This window comes from Equus asinus, chromosome 8 (assembly GCF_041296235.1).
Source record: "Equus asinus isolate D_3611 breed Donkey chromosome 8, EquAss-T2T_v2, whole genome shotgun sequence".
Classification (NCBI taxonomy): domain Eukaryota; kingdom Metazoa; phylum Chordata; class Mammalia; order Perissodactyla; family Equidae; genus Equus; species Equus asinus.
In genome coordinates, this window is record NC_091797.1 from 18,979,123 (window position 1) to 18,994,527 (window position 15,405).

General features: G+C 44.9%; 1 protein-coding gene across 10 annotated transcripts in view; it reads left to right on the forward strand.

Moving 5' to 3' along the window:
- ADGRF5 (adhesion G protein-coupled receptor F5) overlaps positions 1 to 11,511 on the forward strand; it is a 102,380-nt gene extending 90,869 nt beyond the window's left edge. For 8 of the 10 annotated variants that reach the window (XM_070514801.1, XM_070514797.1, XM_070514800.1 and 5 more), the window contains 6 exons: positions 396 to 575; positions 2,395 to 3,789; positions 5,067 to 5,108; positions 5,198 to 5,257; positions 5,857 to 5,941; positions 7,854 to 11,511. In XM_070514801.1, the coding sequence (XP_070370902.1) occupies positions 396 to 575; positions 2,395 to 3,789; positions 5,067 to 5,108; positions 5,198 to 5,257; positions 5,857 to 5,941; positions 7,854 to 7,933 (1,842 nt within the window). In that variant the 3' untranslated portion in view covers positions 7,934 to 11,511. Of the gene's footprint in view, positions 1 to 395; positions 576 to 2,394; positions 3,790 to 5,066; positions 5,109 to 5,197; positions 5,258 to 5,856; positions 5,942 to 7,182; positions 7,250 to 7,853 lie in introns of all 10 variants that reach the window. The other 2 variants (XM_070514799.1, XM_070514804.1) reach the window with 1 other exon arrangement.
- Positions 11,512 to 15,405: the final 3,894 nt, after the last annotated feature.

Below are 15,405 nucleotides of genomic sequence, written 5' to 3' on the forward strand. Positions count from 1 at the left end.
GATGGACAGTCACCCTAATGATTAGCAAGATAAAAGATAAGAAAAAGCAAAGAGCAGCAAAATGCTTCCATAGACTATCCAAGTGACAACTCTACTCAACTTTAATCTAATTCTACTACTAGTTACACTACTAAAGTTCATCTACTTTCCCCTTTTTTTTTCAACTAGTCATGTCTTACTGTTCCCCTTCTTACGTAATATTCTGTTCTGAAGAGTACACACAGATAGTTTAAGAGATAAGTAAGTTATCTTATGGGATATACTTATGGGAATGGAGAAAAAAGGAAACTACAGATATGAGAGATTTTGTCATGGATGGATCAGTAGGATTTGATCATTGAACTGATTGGTGAGTTGTTCTGTTTGTCTTTCTGTTTTGGCTTTTGTTTTAATAGGCTTTGATCAAGAGCCCCACACAGGACAAGAAGCTCCCTACATACTTAAAGGATCTTTCTATTAGCACAGGCAAGGTGGAAAACGAAGTCAGCTCATTTCCTGGGAGCCTGGGAGCCATTATTAACATCCTTGATTTGCTTTCAACAGTTCCAACCCAAGTGAATTCAGAAATGATGACGGTGAGTTTGTTTAAGCCTTGTAGGAGTTTTGGGTCAGGTCTTTTCACTCCTCAGGACTTGCGGTCAAGAAACATAACTCCTCTCCACTGCGGTCTTTCCCTGTCTTTTCCAGAGCAATGCTGTGGCCATCAGGGTCACATAACATGTTCTTTAGCTGTGGCTTTTAGGACATGAGGGAGTGTTTCCATTATTCAACTGGGGACCTTAGAAGCTTTCTTTAATGAATCTCTGCTTTAGTTTCTTCCTTAAAATAGCATTAATTCTTATCTGCTTTCTAGGAAAACTAGGAATTAAAGGTGTTCAGAATAGGTACAAGGTAAGATTCTCCATGGTCTAGCATTACACCTGTACTTTGAAGCAATCAGGATTCTGGAAGGAAAAGGAATTCACCCACATGAATTCAGATGAAGAGACTTTAATGAAGGGATATTTACAGAAGTAAAGTAGGGTTAAAAAAAAAAGGTGGTGAGGCATCCAGAAACCAGCAACATTTAGGAGCCATTGCTATCCCAAGGACTAAAGGGGAAAGGAAAAGAAATAGTTCACTCACAGCCCAGTGAGAGCTGAAGCCTTGGAGGAGGGGTTGCTCAGCTGGAGCTGCAGTCTTGGAAGGACAGACACAGCTATTGCCAAAGATGTGCTGAGGAGAGTGGGAATGGGGGTGCAGGGGATGGTAGGAAAAATATATTTCATCGTCTTTCTTCTCCCACCCTCCCATCTCCTGCCACTGCTTCCCATTGGCCAAACCCAACCAGAGGCCAACTGCCAAGCAGCATGGATAGCAAGAGTCCAGGGAGGTTATGTAAGTTTCCTAGGGCTGCTGTAACAAGTTGCCGCAGAGTGGATGGCTTACAATGACAGAAACTTATCCTTTCACAGTTCTGGAGGCTAGATGTCTAAAATCAGAGTCTGCGGGCCACGTTCCTGCTGGAGGCTCTACGGGAGAATGTTTTCTTACCTCTTCCAGCTTCTGCTGGCTCCAGGCATTCTTTGGCTTGTGGCTGCCTCAGATCAATCTCCAACATTGTCTTCACGTGGCCTTCTCCTCTTCTCCAGTTATCTTCTTCTCTTCTGTCTCTTATAAGGATATTTGTCATTGGATTTAGGGCCCACCTAAGTAATCCAGGATGATTTCTCCTCAAGATCCTTAACTTAACTACATCTACAAAGACCTTTTCTCCAAATAAGTTCACATTCACAGGGTCTGGACTTGAGGACATCTTGTTTGGGGAGCCACCATTCAACTAACTATAGGGCTTATAGTTTCAGAGAACAGAACAAGATGAAGAAGAGCAGAGAAAATATATTGAGAGAAGGGAAATGACAAGCCCAAGTTTATGGGAGAGAGAAGCAAAATGTTTAGCAAAAAAGAAAGACGCCTTTAACAACCCTTGTGTTGCTAATTTGGTGCTCAGCATTTAGAGGGTCTTCTGAGACTGCCTCACTCATGCTGGTGAAATACCACCCACCAAAAAACCTTTACAGGCTTGAGATTTAAAATAAAATAAAACAATTAATAAATACCTCTGCCAGCCTGCTGAATTGGCATTAGCCAGTGCCGGGGGCGGTGGGGCGGTTCTCACTGTCGCTATTGCTAAATGTTTATCAAAGTCTCACCGTCTTGTGGACCCCTTCTCTGCTGACTCCCTGCCATAAGAAGGCAGGTCACAGATCCCCACAGCCTGTGATACCTCATTTTTCTCTTCTTTTCCTCTGACCTGTACCCAAGTAACCAGTTTCCAGGGAGATGTTATTTATTTTTTCTCTTTTATGATTGAAAGAATTTGGTTGGTTTGATCACATGCCATGTCAATTACAGCACGTTCTCTCTACGGTTAATGTCATCCTGGACAAGCCCATCTTGAGTACCTGGAAGGTGTTACAACAACAACAGACCAATCAGAGCTCACAGCTACTGGACTCAGTGGAAAGATTTTCCCGAGCGCTACAGTCAGAAGATGGCACCTCTTTGTGCATCTCTCAAACTAATGTGCAGATGAAGGGCATGGTAATAAGATCTGGCCACCCAAAATCCTACAAACAGAGCTTTCTTTTCGCAGACTCTGACCTCTGGGGCAATGTGGCCATTGACAATTTCCAGCTGGAAAACCTGCAAACGGATTCATCTATTGTCACCGTGGCTTTCCCAACTCTCAAAACCATTATTGCCCAGGAGGTTCAGGGTGAGAATTTTACAAACAGCTTAGTGATGACGACCACTGTCACCCACAATATAACCATGCCGTTCAGTATTTCAATGACTTTTAAGAACAACAACCCTTTAGGCGGGCTACCACAGTGTGTCTTCTGGAACTTCAACCTTGCCAACCATACCGGGGGGTGGGACAATAGTGGGTGCTATGTCAAAGAAGTCAATGAGGACAGCGTCTCCTGCAGCTGTGAGCACCTAACATCATTCTCCATACTCATGTCCCCTGACTCCCCAGACCCTGGTTCTCTCCTGAAAATACTACTGGATATCGTTTCCTACATTGGGTTGTGCTTCTCCATCTTGAGCTTAGCAGCCTGTCTGGTTGTGGAAGCCGTGGTGTGGAAATCAGTGACCAAGAATCGGACTTCCTATATGCGTCACACCTGCATTGTGAACATTGCTGCTTCCCTTCTGGTTGCCGACATCTGGTTCATTGTGGCCGCCGCCATCGATGACCATCACTACATACTCAATGAGACGGCCTGTGTGGCCACCACCTTCTTCATCCATTTCTTCTACCTCAGTGTCTTTTTCTGGATGCTGACTCTGGGTCTCATGCTCTTCTACCGCCTGGTTTTCATCCTGCATGACACAAGCAGGTCCACTCAGAAGGCTATTGCCTTTTCTCTTGGCTATGGCTGCCCTCTTGTCATCTCAGTCATCACGGTGGGGGCCACCCAGCCACAGGAAGTCTACACGAGGAAGAACGCCTGTTGGCTCAATTGGGAGGATACCAAGGCCCTGCTGGCCTTTATCATCCCGGCACTAATCATTGTGGTGGTGAACGTGACCATCACGGTAGTGGTCATCACTAAGATCCTGAGACCTTCTATTGGAGACAAGCCAAGCAAGCAGGAGAAGAGTAGCCTCTTTCAGATCAGCAAGAGCATTGGGGTCCTCACACCACTCTTGGGGCTCACCTGGGGGTTTGGTCTTGCCACTGTGTTCCCGGGGAGCAATGCTGTGTTCCATATTGTATTTACCCTCCTCAACGCTTTCCAGGTAAGTTCTGCAGGGCAGCGTTCTCAGGAAGTATCTAGGCTGGTGGGACTAATTAATGATAGAAACACAAACAGGAGTAGGAATGGGGAAGGATTTTAGTCCAGAGGAAGCCCGAGGCCTAAAGAGTGGTAATTACAAGAACTCAGTGAAATAGAAAGGACACATTCCTCTGTTCCTATGGAAGCTCACGCCTCTTATTGTCTGCATTTTAATTTAGTTGCACACATGACTCTCTTCTAAATGCCTTGAATATACAATAAGGAGGAAAGTCCCTTCCCTACACCAGATTTTGATATTTATCCAACATTATCTTAATGCCATCTATTTTCTCCTAAATGAAAATGCCACTATTAAACCAAGTAATCTTTCCAGTCAATTTCCACAAGTGTTCAATGAGCTCTGTCTTTGTGAGGTCAGGGGTAGCATCTGTCCTATCTATCACTATATCTTTGGTACCTAAAAAGACAGAGTAGGTGCTCAGTAACCATCCAGTCGATGAAATGAATGCTATATGCCACATGGTGTGCTCTCTGGAAATATTTGCTGAATAGTGAAAGACTGTATGTTCTATGCAAGGTAGACGTTGTGCCCCCTTATGCTAAAATGAAAAAGACACCTATCTTCCTCTCCTGTAGCACATAACTCATTATGATACAAGCCAAATTGTTGAAAGGGCTTTAGCAGAGGTAAAGACAAGAAGTCTTTGGAACACAATTAATTAAGGAAGGGAATGCTTAATTCTGATTCACCTGGAGGAGGGGTGGTAAGCATAGGCCCCCAGGAGCTCGTGAGGAGGCAGGGGACCTGGAAGTGAAGTTGAGACATTGCTCCTTGGATGCTCATGTCCAAACCATGCAAATCCTAACTTGGTGCTACTGGTCCTATAGCTCCAAACTATAAGACTCGTGTCTAATGACATTTATAATATGTCTTGACTAGAAGGGACTGGTTATTCCACCCCATGCCCAAGTCCTCATCACAACTATGTGAGGGCTACTGTAGACATAAGAGATGTATTTAATAGCATAATCAGCAGTACCTTGAGTTCACAGTCGGGGGGAAATAGGGAAATAGAAAATATCCTTATAACATTCTAACATTTAAGGTCCCTTGTTGTGGACCTACTGCTTCCTTTTAACATTATCCTCTACTGGACTCATTCCATAAACTCCAATGTGAGAAGAGGTAGTGTAAATTCAAAGCCAGGTTAATAATGCTTCCTGTTTTGCCGGATGATAAAAATATGATTAAAATGGATTCTTCCCAATCCTTTTCAGGGATTATTCATTTTACTCTTTGGGTGCCTCTGGGATCAGAAGGTAAGAACAATGACAGTTTCACGCTTCTAGAAGAGTCTAAAGTGCTTGTGGCGTGTTGAATTGACCGTGGCTTCTTTTGAACAATGCAGGTACAGGAAGCCTTGCTGAATAAGTTTTCCCTGTCGAGATGGTCATCACAGCTTTCAAAGGTAAGTCTTTCCTTTGTGGATACTTTTCCAAATCCCCCTCTCTCTCCACAACTAGTTTTAGCATAGATTATTTCACTGTTTTTGCTTCTCACTTCGTTCTGCCTGTTAAACACAGCCATGGAGCTATCGTTAAAGCGGTCCCACATCTTTAAATATGGGTCAAATAGCACAGATAATCTCGACTGGAGGTTAAAATCAAATTTCAGTGAGAAGAAAACAATCTTCTGGGGAAACTCCAGGCAATAGCACAATTTGAGGAATAATGATAAATAGAGTTTTCTGCAGTTCATTTTGGAAAATAATTACTGCAGTCGATTATATTTGGCTGTTTCCACATGTCAGAAGATACGAGAGCCCTATCACACAGTAAACATGCATTTGAAAGTTATTTTCCTAAGACTGACGATGAGATTCCAATGTTTCAAGGTAGTTGATTTGCTTGAAGTAGAAATTGATGTTCATCCAGGCTCCTACCATTAGGAAATGGGATGGGAGATGCAGGCAGTGACCACCAGAGGGCGGAAAACTAACCTTCCTAGAGGGAAAGGCCTTGGTCTAACATACGGGCTTTGTGATTGTCTTTTTTTTCTCTTTTCTAGTCAACATCCCTAGGTTCATCTACACCTGTGTTTTCTATGAGTTCTCCAATATCCAGAAGATTTAACAATTTGTTTGGTAAAACAGGTATGTAGTGGCCCTAGATGCTCCCTAGGATCCTGGTTGACCCGGACAAATTTGCCCTGATGGGGAGTCTCACTTCGTGGCTGCAGTGCATTTAGCTGCAATGGCTTCCTTTGGGGCAGAGGTTACATATAGGAAACTGCTAATATTTTCCCTAACCACCAGGAAGCTGGTACAGAGGGCAACTGCCTTCAGTGGACAACTAATCGTATCTTATGAAGAATAAGATTTGGAGTATCTAGACAAGACTTTGGAGGAGCTGTCTGTCAAAACTGGCTCAACCATGAAAATGGGAACTGCCAATAGTCAAACATAAAATTCTTTTCTATCATGTTAAATAAGAATAGGTAGGTCATGTTTCTGGGTTACAGTGCAGCAAAGACTATATTTAGAAAATCCTACTATAGGATCTCGTGCTGTGGGTTTCTTTTTCCTTTTTTTTTTTTTGGAGTGTGCTTATTTTACACTTTGACGTTTATAAAACTGTGCACACATATATGAGGGATCACCCAAGTTAGCTATTCTATTAGGAACATACACAGTTAAAATGTCCACCTTGGGGGTATAAAATAAATAACGTTAATGTCTTTGGGCAATGGGTCTCAGCTACTCTGGCAAGTTGAAACCCCTGTGCCATGTCACTACTGCCCCCCCCCACCCCCCGCCCAGGAAAATAGGCACGAGAATTCCTTCCAGCTTCTTGAGACTGAACAGATATCACAAATGCAGAGTCTAGAAATGTGTCAATATTCTAGACTAAGTCTTCTCATATAAAAGCCAGTTTTGAGAATGTTTATTAATTGTTAAAATTCCAGAGGACTTCATGTTTTTGGCTTCAATTTGATGTGTTACTCATGAAACTGGAGGACCTTCACTTTTGATTTTGAAAGTCACTGACTGGACTTGTTGTGAAATGGTCAAACCTTCCGGGTGTATTAGAACTCTCGCCTTTGGCCAGTACTGTCTCTGGAAGTGTTTACCATTTGCATTAAAGTGAAAATAGTGAAGACTCTATGAAACAATTCTACAGAATCGGAATTATGCAATATGTAAGGCCAATAAAATGAGTTCCCTGTTTCTGAATCAGTCAGATAGAAGTTGGAGTTGGAGCTCTGTCCCCAGGGTCCCAGGGCCTGAAATTCCTGGTCATTACCACTTGATAGCCTCTCAGGGTCATTAATGCAGCTCCACATTGGCCTATTTGAGGGTTCCATAATCACTGTGACTTTGATTTATGTTGTCAGCAGCCCCAAAGGGCCCCCCAGGCAATGATGGAAACCTTGTTAGCGGTGGCACTTCAACAGTCTGATGGTAGGGTGGGCACTGTCCCTTCCCGCCCACACACTCCCGACAGTCCCTGTGCTCAACCCACTGACACGAGCCTGCCTGGTTGCTCCCTGCTGCCCTCCCTGTCAGCACTTTTCTTGGTATCCCCTGACTCCTGCTTCTCTTCTGGTCCTGCCTTTCTTTCCCCTGTAAATTTCTCTTTTCTTTCCTTTCCTGCTTCCCCATCTCGCCTTCCAGCTCAGCCTCCAGGCCCCTCCCAAGAGCTTCCCCAAGGCACCCCAACCCAAGTGGACCAGAGAGGTTCCCTCAGGCAGATGTCCCCAGGCCCATGCATGTGATGGCATGTGGAGAGGCACCCACATTGAGATCTCCCTGTCCTGTGTAGAAATCTGGCTGCTGGTATGATGGGAAGTAGTTAGTGCTTGTCTTGTCGGCTGCCACGCATGCGTGAGAACAGCTCTGTTCTTTGGCACTGCTGGGTCTTGGGAGGAGGGTAGGCATGAGTTTGTTTCCAGGCATGGCTGAGCTTCCTGGCTCCTGGATAGAGCGCCCCCTGGGCCCTTAGGAGAAGTTCACAGCCCAACCTGAAGGCTTATCTTTTAGGCTGAGCTGCAGCTCTGTTTTTCAGGAACATACGATGTGTCCACCCCAGAAACAACCAGTTCATCCGTGGAAAACACATCCAGTGCTTATTCGTTGCTCAACTAAGAACAGGAAAATTCAACCCAGGTGAACTCTTGAGGAACCGTGAATGTGCTCTGAAAAAGAGATCCTTTCAAGCCATCGGTAAAATGTTTCCTCCACAGGATTCTGGGAGCAGACGCTGAAGAGACTTTTCCATTAGGGAAGAGGCTTTCTTTTGTAAAGACAGATTAAAAGTAAATTGTTACATTTATTGTGCTGCCCCACCCCCGACCCCTTGTGTGATACCAACTGTGTATAGTATTTAAGTGAGATCAAGCTCCTCAAGGCCCAGCTTCTCTGTGTATGTTGTAAAACAGAATTTTGAAGAGACATTTTCACTTTTCACATGTTGGGCACAAAGATAAGCTTTGATTAAAATAATAAGTTAAAAGCTAGTACCTAGGAAATACTTCAGTGAATTCTGGGAAGGAAGGAAGGAAGCGAGGAAGGAGGAAAGGAAGGAAGAAGGGAAACAGCAGGAAAAAAATAGAGAAAAACAACATTAAGGACCACATTTTAAGATTTCCATATTAATTATCTAATACAATTACTCAGATACTGCAACACACAATTAAAAAATGGCTCAAAAATGGAAACTGAAAGTAAGGCACAGGGAAATTTCAATATCTTCCTGGTGTTTTCTTAGCTGAGAGAGAAAAAAAGGGCAGTGGGAGAACTAAGGAGGAAATTACAGGATGCTTTCATCAGAATGCTTTCGAGTGGATAATAATATTTATAAGAAATTCGTGGAAAGAGGCGCAATTCTCCTGATGCTAAACACACACATCTGTGCCTTTGTATGTTAAGCTTTGAGCTAAGTGGATTGAATATGCAGAGAAAGTGGAATAACCATGTTTTGTCAGATCCAGCAGATCTATGGATTACATTTTTATAGTTTATCAGAAAAGCCTTATGTTTTGGATTATTCCACATTTTGAAAGCAAAAAATATATTTTTTTATATCCACTAATTGCCAAATGTGATATATTGCACTGAAAACAGACTCCAACTGCCATGTATTATATTTAACAGCTTTAACCAGGTACTTCTCTGTGCAGTAGAGAATAGATTCTAATAGTCTTATAGCATTGTATATTGTTATTGTTGTTGTTACTGTGGATGTAGTGGCCTTGGTGTGTAGCTCTCTGTGTATTAGCTCCTTCATTTTCTAAACTCCCAGACCAACTAATATCCATTAAGAATTTTGTACAGTCTGATTTGTGTTTGTTGCAACCATTTAGAAATCTTATGGGAAGTAGTTTTACAGCTGGTTAGTCCATGCTCCTAATGACACTTTACCTTGATGAACAGAAAGTGGAGCTTTTCCCAAGAATTTGACTATTTGTGACTTCTGTGTGTGTGTGTTTTGTGTGTGTGTGTGCATTTCAGAAAAACACAAATATTTATTAAAATTGCATCCATATTGAAATTAACCATATGTTGTCGCTACGGCAACCATACAAAAGTCTGATCCCAAGGGGACAATAAGACAGAACAAAAATGCGGGACCGCTGGGGAAATGACGGCTGTGTGGTCTCCATAAGGACTGAGAACATAAATGGGCCCCGCCATCGGGAAGGCAAGAGAAAAGAGGCTGAGATTCAGAAACCATTTATTACTGAGGCTCGAAAGAGTTTTCTTTTAACATTTTAACTCATTAAAATCTCTTCCTCTCTTTTCTTCATGGGAACGGGGAGGTGGGACAGACAGAAGTTCTAATAACGTTTAACGTAAATGGACTCTTATTTCTATGTCTTCACAGATGACGTAGACATCTACTCCTACGTTCGTCTGAAAATTGTCACATTGCTCTCCCAACTGAATACTTGTTAAAGTCCCCAAAGGAAATGACTGTTAGGCTCTGAAATCCTCCAGGGCGTGATCAACTTTGGGCAGAGCACACTACTGAGAAGACAGAGGCAGAGGTTAGGTTGGAGGATGAGTTGAATTAGAAGGAGATATTAGAGAAAGAATGGCTTTGACTGATTTGGTCCCTGGGGTTGTACCAGCGAGAACTGAGGGGGGGTGATAGCCAGTGTCAGCATGGCCATCTTGACATGATCAGCCAAGGAAAGCACAGCGCTTGGCAGGAGTTTAAAAATACAGTGGGACAAGAAACGCTGAACTTCCACCCACTTCTGTAGGGATCCCTTGGGAATCACAGTGTCTGATGTGGATGGAACCTCCATAATGGCAGGATCCTTTGGCGCCCTTCCATAGGATGTGGGTCTGGCCCTCTGCCCACATGCACTAACTGAAGCACATTTGCTGACCCAGCACACACACACACACACACACACACACACACTCACACACTCACACACACACACACACAGGCATGCATATACCTCCCACTTTCAAGCCACAGCACTGGATCCAAATTCCAGAAAAGCTATGGAAACAAAAAATTAGAGAAATACTTGCTGGTTTTCTACCCAACTGCAAGCTAGATAGTTCAACCACTGTTCTTTACCAAGAATATCCTAAAATGAGCAGTAGAATGCAGAATTGTAAAAGGCAGCAGTCCATGAATCTGTAAAGTATACGCAAGCGGAGCCCCGCTTGACCCTGAGGTCACTAGGTCTCGATCAGCAATGGTTACAAGGCTTTTAGTAACAGATTTCTGGGGGAATAAGGAGGAAGGAGGAACACTGGCTCTGATGTCGGCCCAAAGTGAGATGTGTGGTCTACTTTGCTCGTGAGACGCCCAGTGCTTCCCCACGGTCCTAACCCCTCTCAGTGTGTCCAGTTGGTTCCATGGGCCAGAACTTTCCCGCATTAAGGCAGCTTCTATTAAGTCAGTTTCTTGCAGAGGGATCTGCGCTCATGCTTCAGAGGTTGTGAGGTTGCTCTGGAGGTTCAGAAATGAACGATTAATATAAACTACAGAAATATTCTCTGGGAATGTTCGAAGTCCAGTGTCACACATCATCTCTTGAATGAGTCATGTGTCTGCCATCCTCCTCCCCATTTCTTCTTGTTTATATGGAGAAAGAGGTAAATAAAGGTCTATGGCGTCTTCAGGATGTAGATTGCTAAGGTCAGAAATTAAGAAACACTGTGGGAAGTCATAGCCTCCTGTGGCTTATGTGGAGAACTTCAGAGGTCCGTGTTGGAAGGTTGAAAAGACGTTACACGGAGATGAGAAAGATGGTAGCACCCAGCATGGGTAGAAGTGAGGGAGGGAGTTATTGTGAGGTGAGTGGAATAGAAAGTCACAACCATTTCAGAAGACAAAAAGGAATGAATGTGGTCCTAGAAATGCCAGGTAGGTGAAACACATTTTATTTGTGGCCTGTAGCAGTGATGTCAAATGGGGCTTCTGCATTCCAAAGAGAAAGTCAGTGACCCGGGCCACAAGAACCCTAATTCCCTGAGTGTACAAAATAAACAAAGGGGCTTCCAGGGGATGTATCTTTCTCATGTTTTTCTTTTTAAAGTCCGTGAAAACAGTGTCTCATCATTTCAAAGATGTTAGCCTTGAAATTAGGTGCTATAGGTTCCTAACATTATGACTTGGGATTTTAAATCGTGTCTTAATAGTACGCCAGCGTGCAGCTATGTTTCCTTTCATGCTTGTCACAATAAAATATCTCACAAGATCTCCGAAGCTTTCTTTATTTAAATTGTCTGCTCTTTTGCAATATGCTACTGTTGCTCTTTCGGGCTTCCTCATGTCAACCAGAATTTAACTCCATTCTCCAGACAGTGAACCATCCCTTCCATTTTCCTGGCATGGCGGGGGTGGGGCCAGTGCCAGAAGCTCACTGCAGCTGAGCTCAGTGGGCTGACCGAGCTGTTGTCCTTCCTCACACCGTCTACACTCCCTCTCAGCGTGTGGAGCCCAGGAGCTTACAGAGGGTTTAAATAGGGGTCTTTGAAGTAAAGCTTTTAGACCTAACTCTCTGGGAAACAAACAAATGTCTGTCCTAACGTCTGTGTGTGGCTTGGTTGGCATTTTCATGCACAGCTGAAAGCAGAGCCCCAGGAGTTCTGTTAGCGATAGATGTTTCTGCCACATGGTGCTGTTTTTCCTGTATTCATTTTCTATTGCTGTGTAACATATTGCCACAAACTGAGAAGCCGAAAACAACACCCACCCGTTGGTTATCGCACAATTTGTGTAGGTCGGAAGTCTGGGCATGGCTTAACGGGGTTCTCTGCTGAGGGTCTCACCAGGTTGGACTCGAGTTGGCCAGGGCTGTGGTCCCCTCTGAAGGCTGGGGTCCTCCTCCCAGCTTTGGTTGTTTGGCAGAACTCCATTCTCTGTAGTTATAGAACTGAGCCCTCAGCCTGCCAGCCTCTGCCCTGTGGCCGTCTCTACAACATGGCAGTTTGCTCCCTTAAAGCTGACAGGAGAGTGTCCGGGCTGCTTTGAATCTCTTTAACTTCTTCAGTCTCTGACCACTAGACCATCTCTTAAAGGACCCACCTGATTAGGTCAGGCTCACCCAGGATAATCTCCCTGGTGATTAACTCAAAGTCAGGCAATTAAGGACCTTAATGACATCAGCAAAATCCCCTCACCTTTGCCGTATAATGGAATCTACTCACGGGAGTGACAAGTCATCATGTTCACAGGGCCTGCCCACAGTCAAGGGGAGAGGATTACACAAGATAGTTCAGCAGATTGTTTAAAGAAACAAAGTTACGGACTCAGCACTGCTCTGCAGAGTCTGTGTGAGGAATTAGATAGGATGTGTGACCTGTAAACATTGCTTTATCCAGAACGGTACTCGTGCTTAGAAGAGTGTCTCTGGCAGAGTCAGTAAGGAAGCTCGTGTGCTGCAAATGTCACAGCGTTGTTCTGTCTACTGAATGTGCAAATGGGAGAGGAGTCACCTGCCCAAGGGGATGGCATCGGCTGTGCGGAAGTTCAGGGAAAGGGTGCTGTTTGGAAAAGCTCCATTTATCTGGATGAGAGAGGCCCGGAGCCGCAACCATCCCCAGCTCCGTGTGTGTCTGCTGTGCCAGGTAGAGTGAGCCAGGGAGCCAACGCACCCTTGACGTTTAGGCCAACAGATCAGAGGCCTAAGCTCATGGTGCCAGTCAGGCCTCGGGCTCTTGTATCTGACCTCCCGGTCCTTACAAGTAAAGTCTCATGCTGGGCGCTTCCCATCCTTCAATCCCCTCCAGGAAACGCTGCTGCCTGCAGCCTGCGCTCCATGCCTGGGACTGGGGAGTTTCCACACCTCAGTAGACCACGGATCTCTTACGAATCTCTTACAGGGTTAGACTTCTGCCACCATATGCTTGCTTGGATCCCAGAAGCTTGTCTAGAGTTTTCTGCTCATTTGGGTTGATTTTTTTTTCTTTGTAAGATAAGGTATACATCATTTAGAAGGAAGATGTTTATTTTTGTATCTTGAAGACATTTTTTCCCACGCTTTATGAAGTTTACTTGCTTCATATAAACAGGAAGAAAAGCAGGCTTCTGTGAACACTTCGTGTGAAAGTAAATGCAGCTGTCTTGAAACTATTCCTAATGCCTAGGGAGCTGCGATGTCCAATAGGAATGTAATGTGAGTCACGTATATTTTAAATTTTTTGGTAGCCACATTTGGAAAAGTAGGTAGGGAAAATTAATTTCAATAATACATTTTAGTTAACCCAATATGCCCCAAATATTATCATCTTAAGATCTAATTAATGGACACTTATTAATGAGATACTCTACATTTTTTTTTGTACTGAGTGTTCAAAGTCCAGTGTGTACCTTACATTTGCAGCACACTTCAGTTGCCACAGCCACATCTAAGTGCCCAGTAGCCACACGTACCTTGAGGCTACTGCACGGGACAACCCAGCTTTAGAACAAAACCAGAGACAAACGCTTTCTGCTCCTTCCTTCTGCTGCCTCTGCACGCTGACAGCAGAGTAGGAAAATAAAATTGAAACAAGACCTGTACTACGTCATCCGGGCTGGTCTATGCAGAGGCTCTGCACATGGGCTGGGGAGGGGGGTGGGGGTGGAAATCCGTAAGCCTCTGTTACCTCTTTTCCTTGTAACCCCTGCCCCTCCAGGCTGGCCTGAAAGCCACACTGTTACAAACTCCCCTCGGAGATTGCTGACAAGCACAAGGCATTCGCCGCAGAAAATCATGGCTTCCCATCTTCTCCCAGAAGGAGGAAGTGCCTGGGGATCCCCATCAGCCTTCTTTCTTGGAGGATGAGGTTTCTGCCTCATTGGTGTGGTGTGGCGGAAAGAACAGGTCTCCTGGAATAAAAGGACACCTTGCCTCGCTCACCTGGGCCCTTCACCAAACCTTTCTGGTCCTTAGTTTGCTCATCTGAAAAATGGGGTTTATCTTAATTACCTCTCAAGGCTGTTGTCTGGTGCTAAAAGCATGCTTTATATGAGCATGTTTGGTAAACTATTAAGTATACACAAATAAAGGATTATTTCCGTATCTCTTTTAAAAGCAGAGAAGGACTGACCGGGGGCAAATGGGGACTGACCATGGCTATGGGGAGCCAGCAGTAAGCCCCGGTGACCCTAATGAATTCCAGGGGCATTCTAAGCCCTGGGCGTCTGGGGGGTCAGGAGAAAGGCACTGAATGAGGAAGCATGGACACAGTCCGTTCGTCAGGTAGCCATGAGGGAGTGAGGTAGTCCTAAAAAAATTATTGACTTTGAAGATTTCCTTCAAGCTAATCCTGTATGTGACAAGATGATTTTCCTTACAAGGCCCCAAAGTACAAGTGCAGATGGGCTGAGTTTTAACAATGATGCCCCAGGACATGCCTTCATGCTGACCCCGTGAGTCCCAGAGAGTCCAGGCCCTCTCCCTTGCCTTGAATGCTGAGTCACTGGGCGTGACTAAGCCCCCAGCACACAGCCCAGCGGGCACGTATTGGACCCCTGTTGCCCAATGGTACAGGGAAGACCATCAGAGGCCCAGGCGGGTCTCACAATCCCCGGTGCCTCAGAGCCCCTCGGAGGGTGGGAAGCCCCTGCCGATCAACTTCTGGCTGCAACCACTTCAGGGCTCCTCCAGCTCAGGCCTGGAGACCAGATGGTCCCTGAGGAGGAAAGTCTGGGAAAGTGGGAAAGCTTCACAATTGTGATTAATGGGTTCCCAGGGGAGGCCTACTCTGAGTAATGCCTTCCAAGCAACAAATGGGTCCACGCGGCAGACTTCCCTGAGCCCCTTCCTCCCGGGGGCAGCCAGCAGCAGCATCATTCAGACGCCACCCTGCCTCTCTGGAGGCTTCTCTCAAATTACCCCTCATCTCTGCAGAGGCCAAGCAGTGGGCCAAAATAAGAGTGGAATTGGCCCCCTGGGCCAGGCCTGGGGTGTAGCCAGCCCTTACCTCTGTTCCCATCAGGAGTCCTGAAGGAGTGGGCAGCGGTTAATTAGGTTAGTTAGTTAATTAGTAATTAGTTAATTAGGAATTAGGGAGCACCTAATCCCTTCCATTTACCCTCCTCAAAAGATTAGGGTGCTACCCTCCCGCATCTTTCCTTATGTCCTGTATTGATGGATATCTAAGTT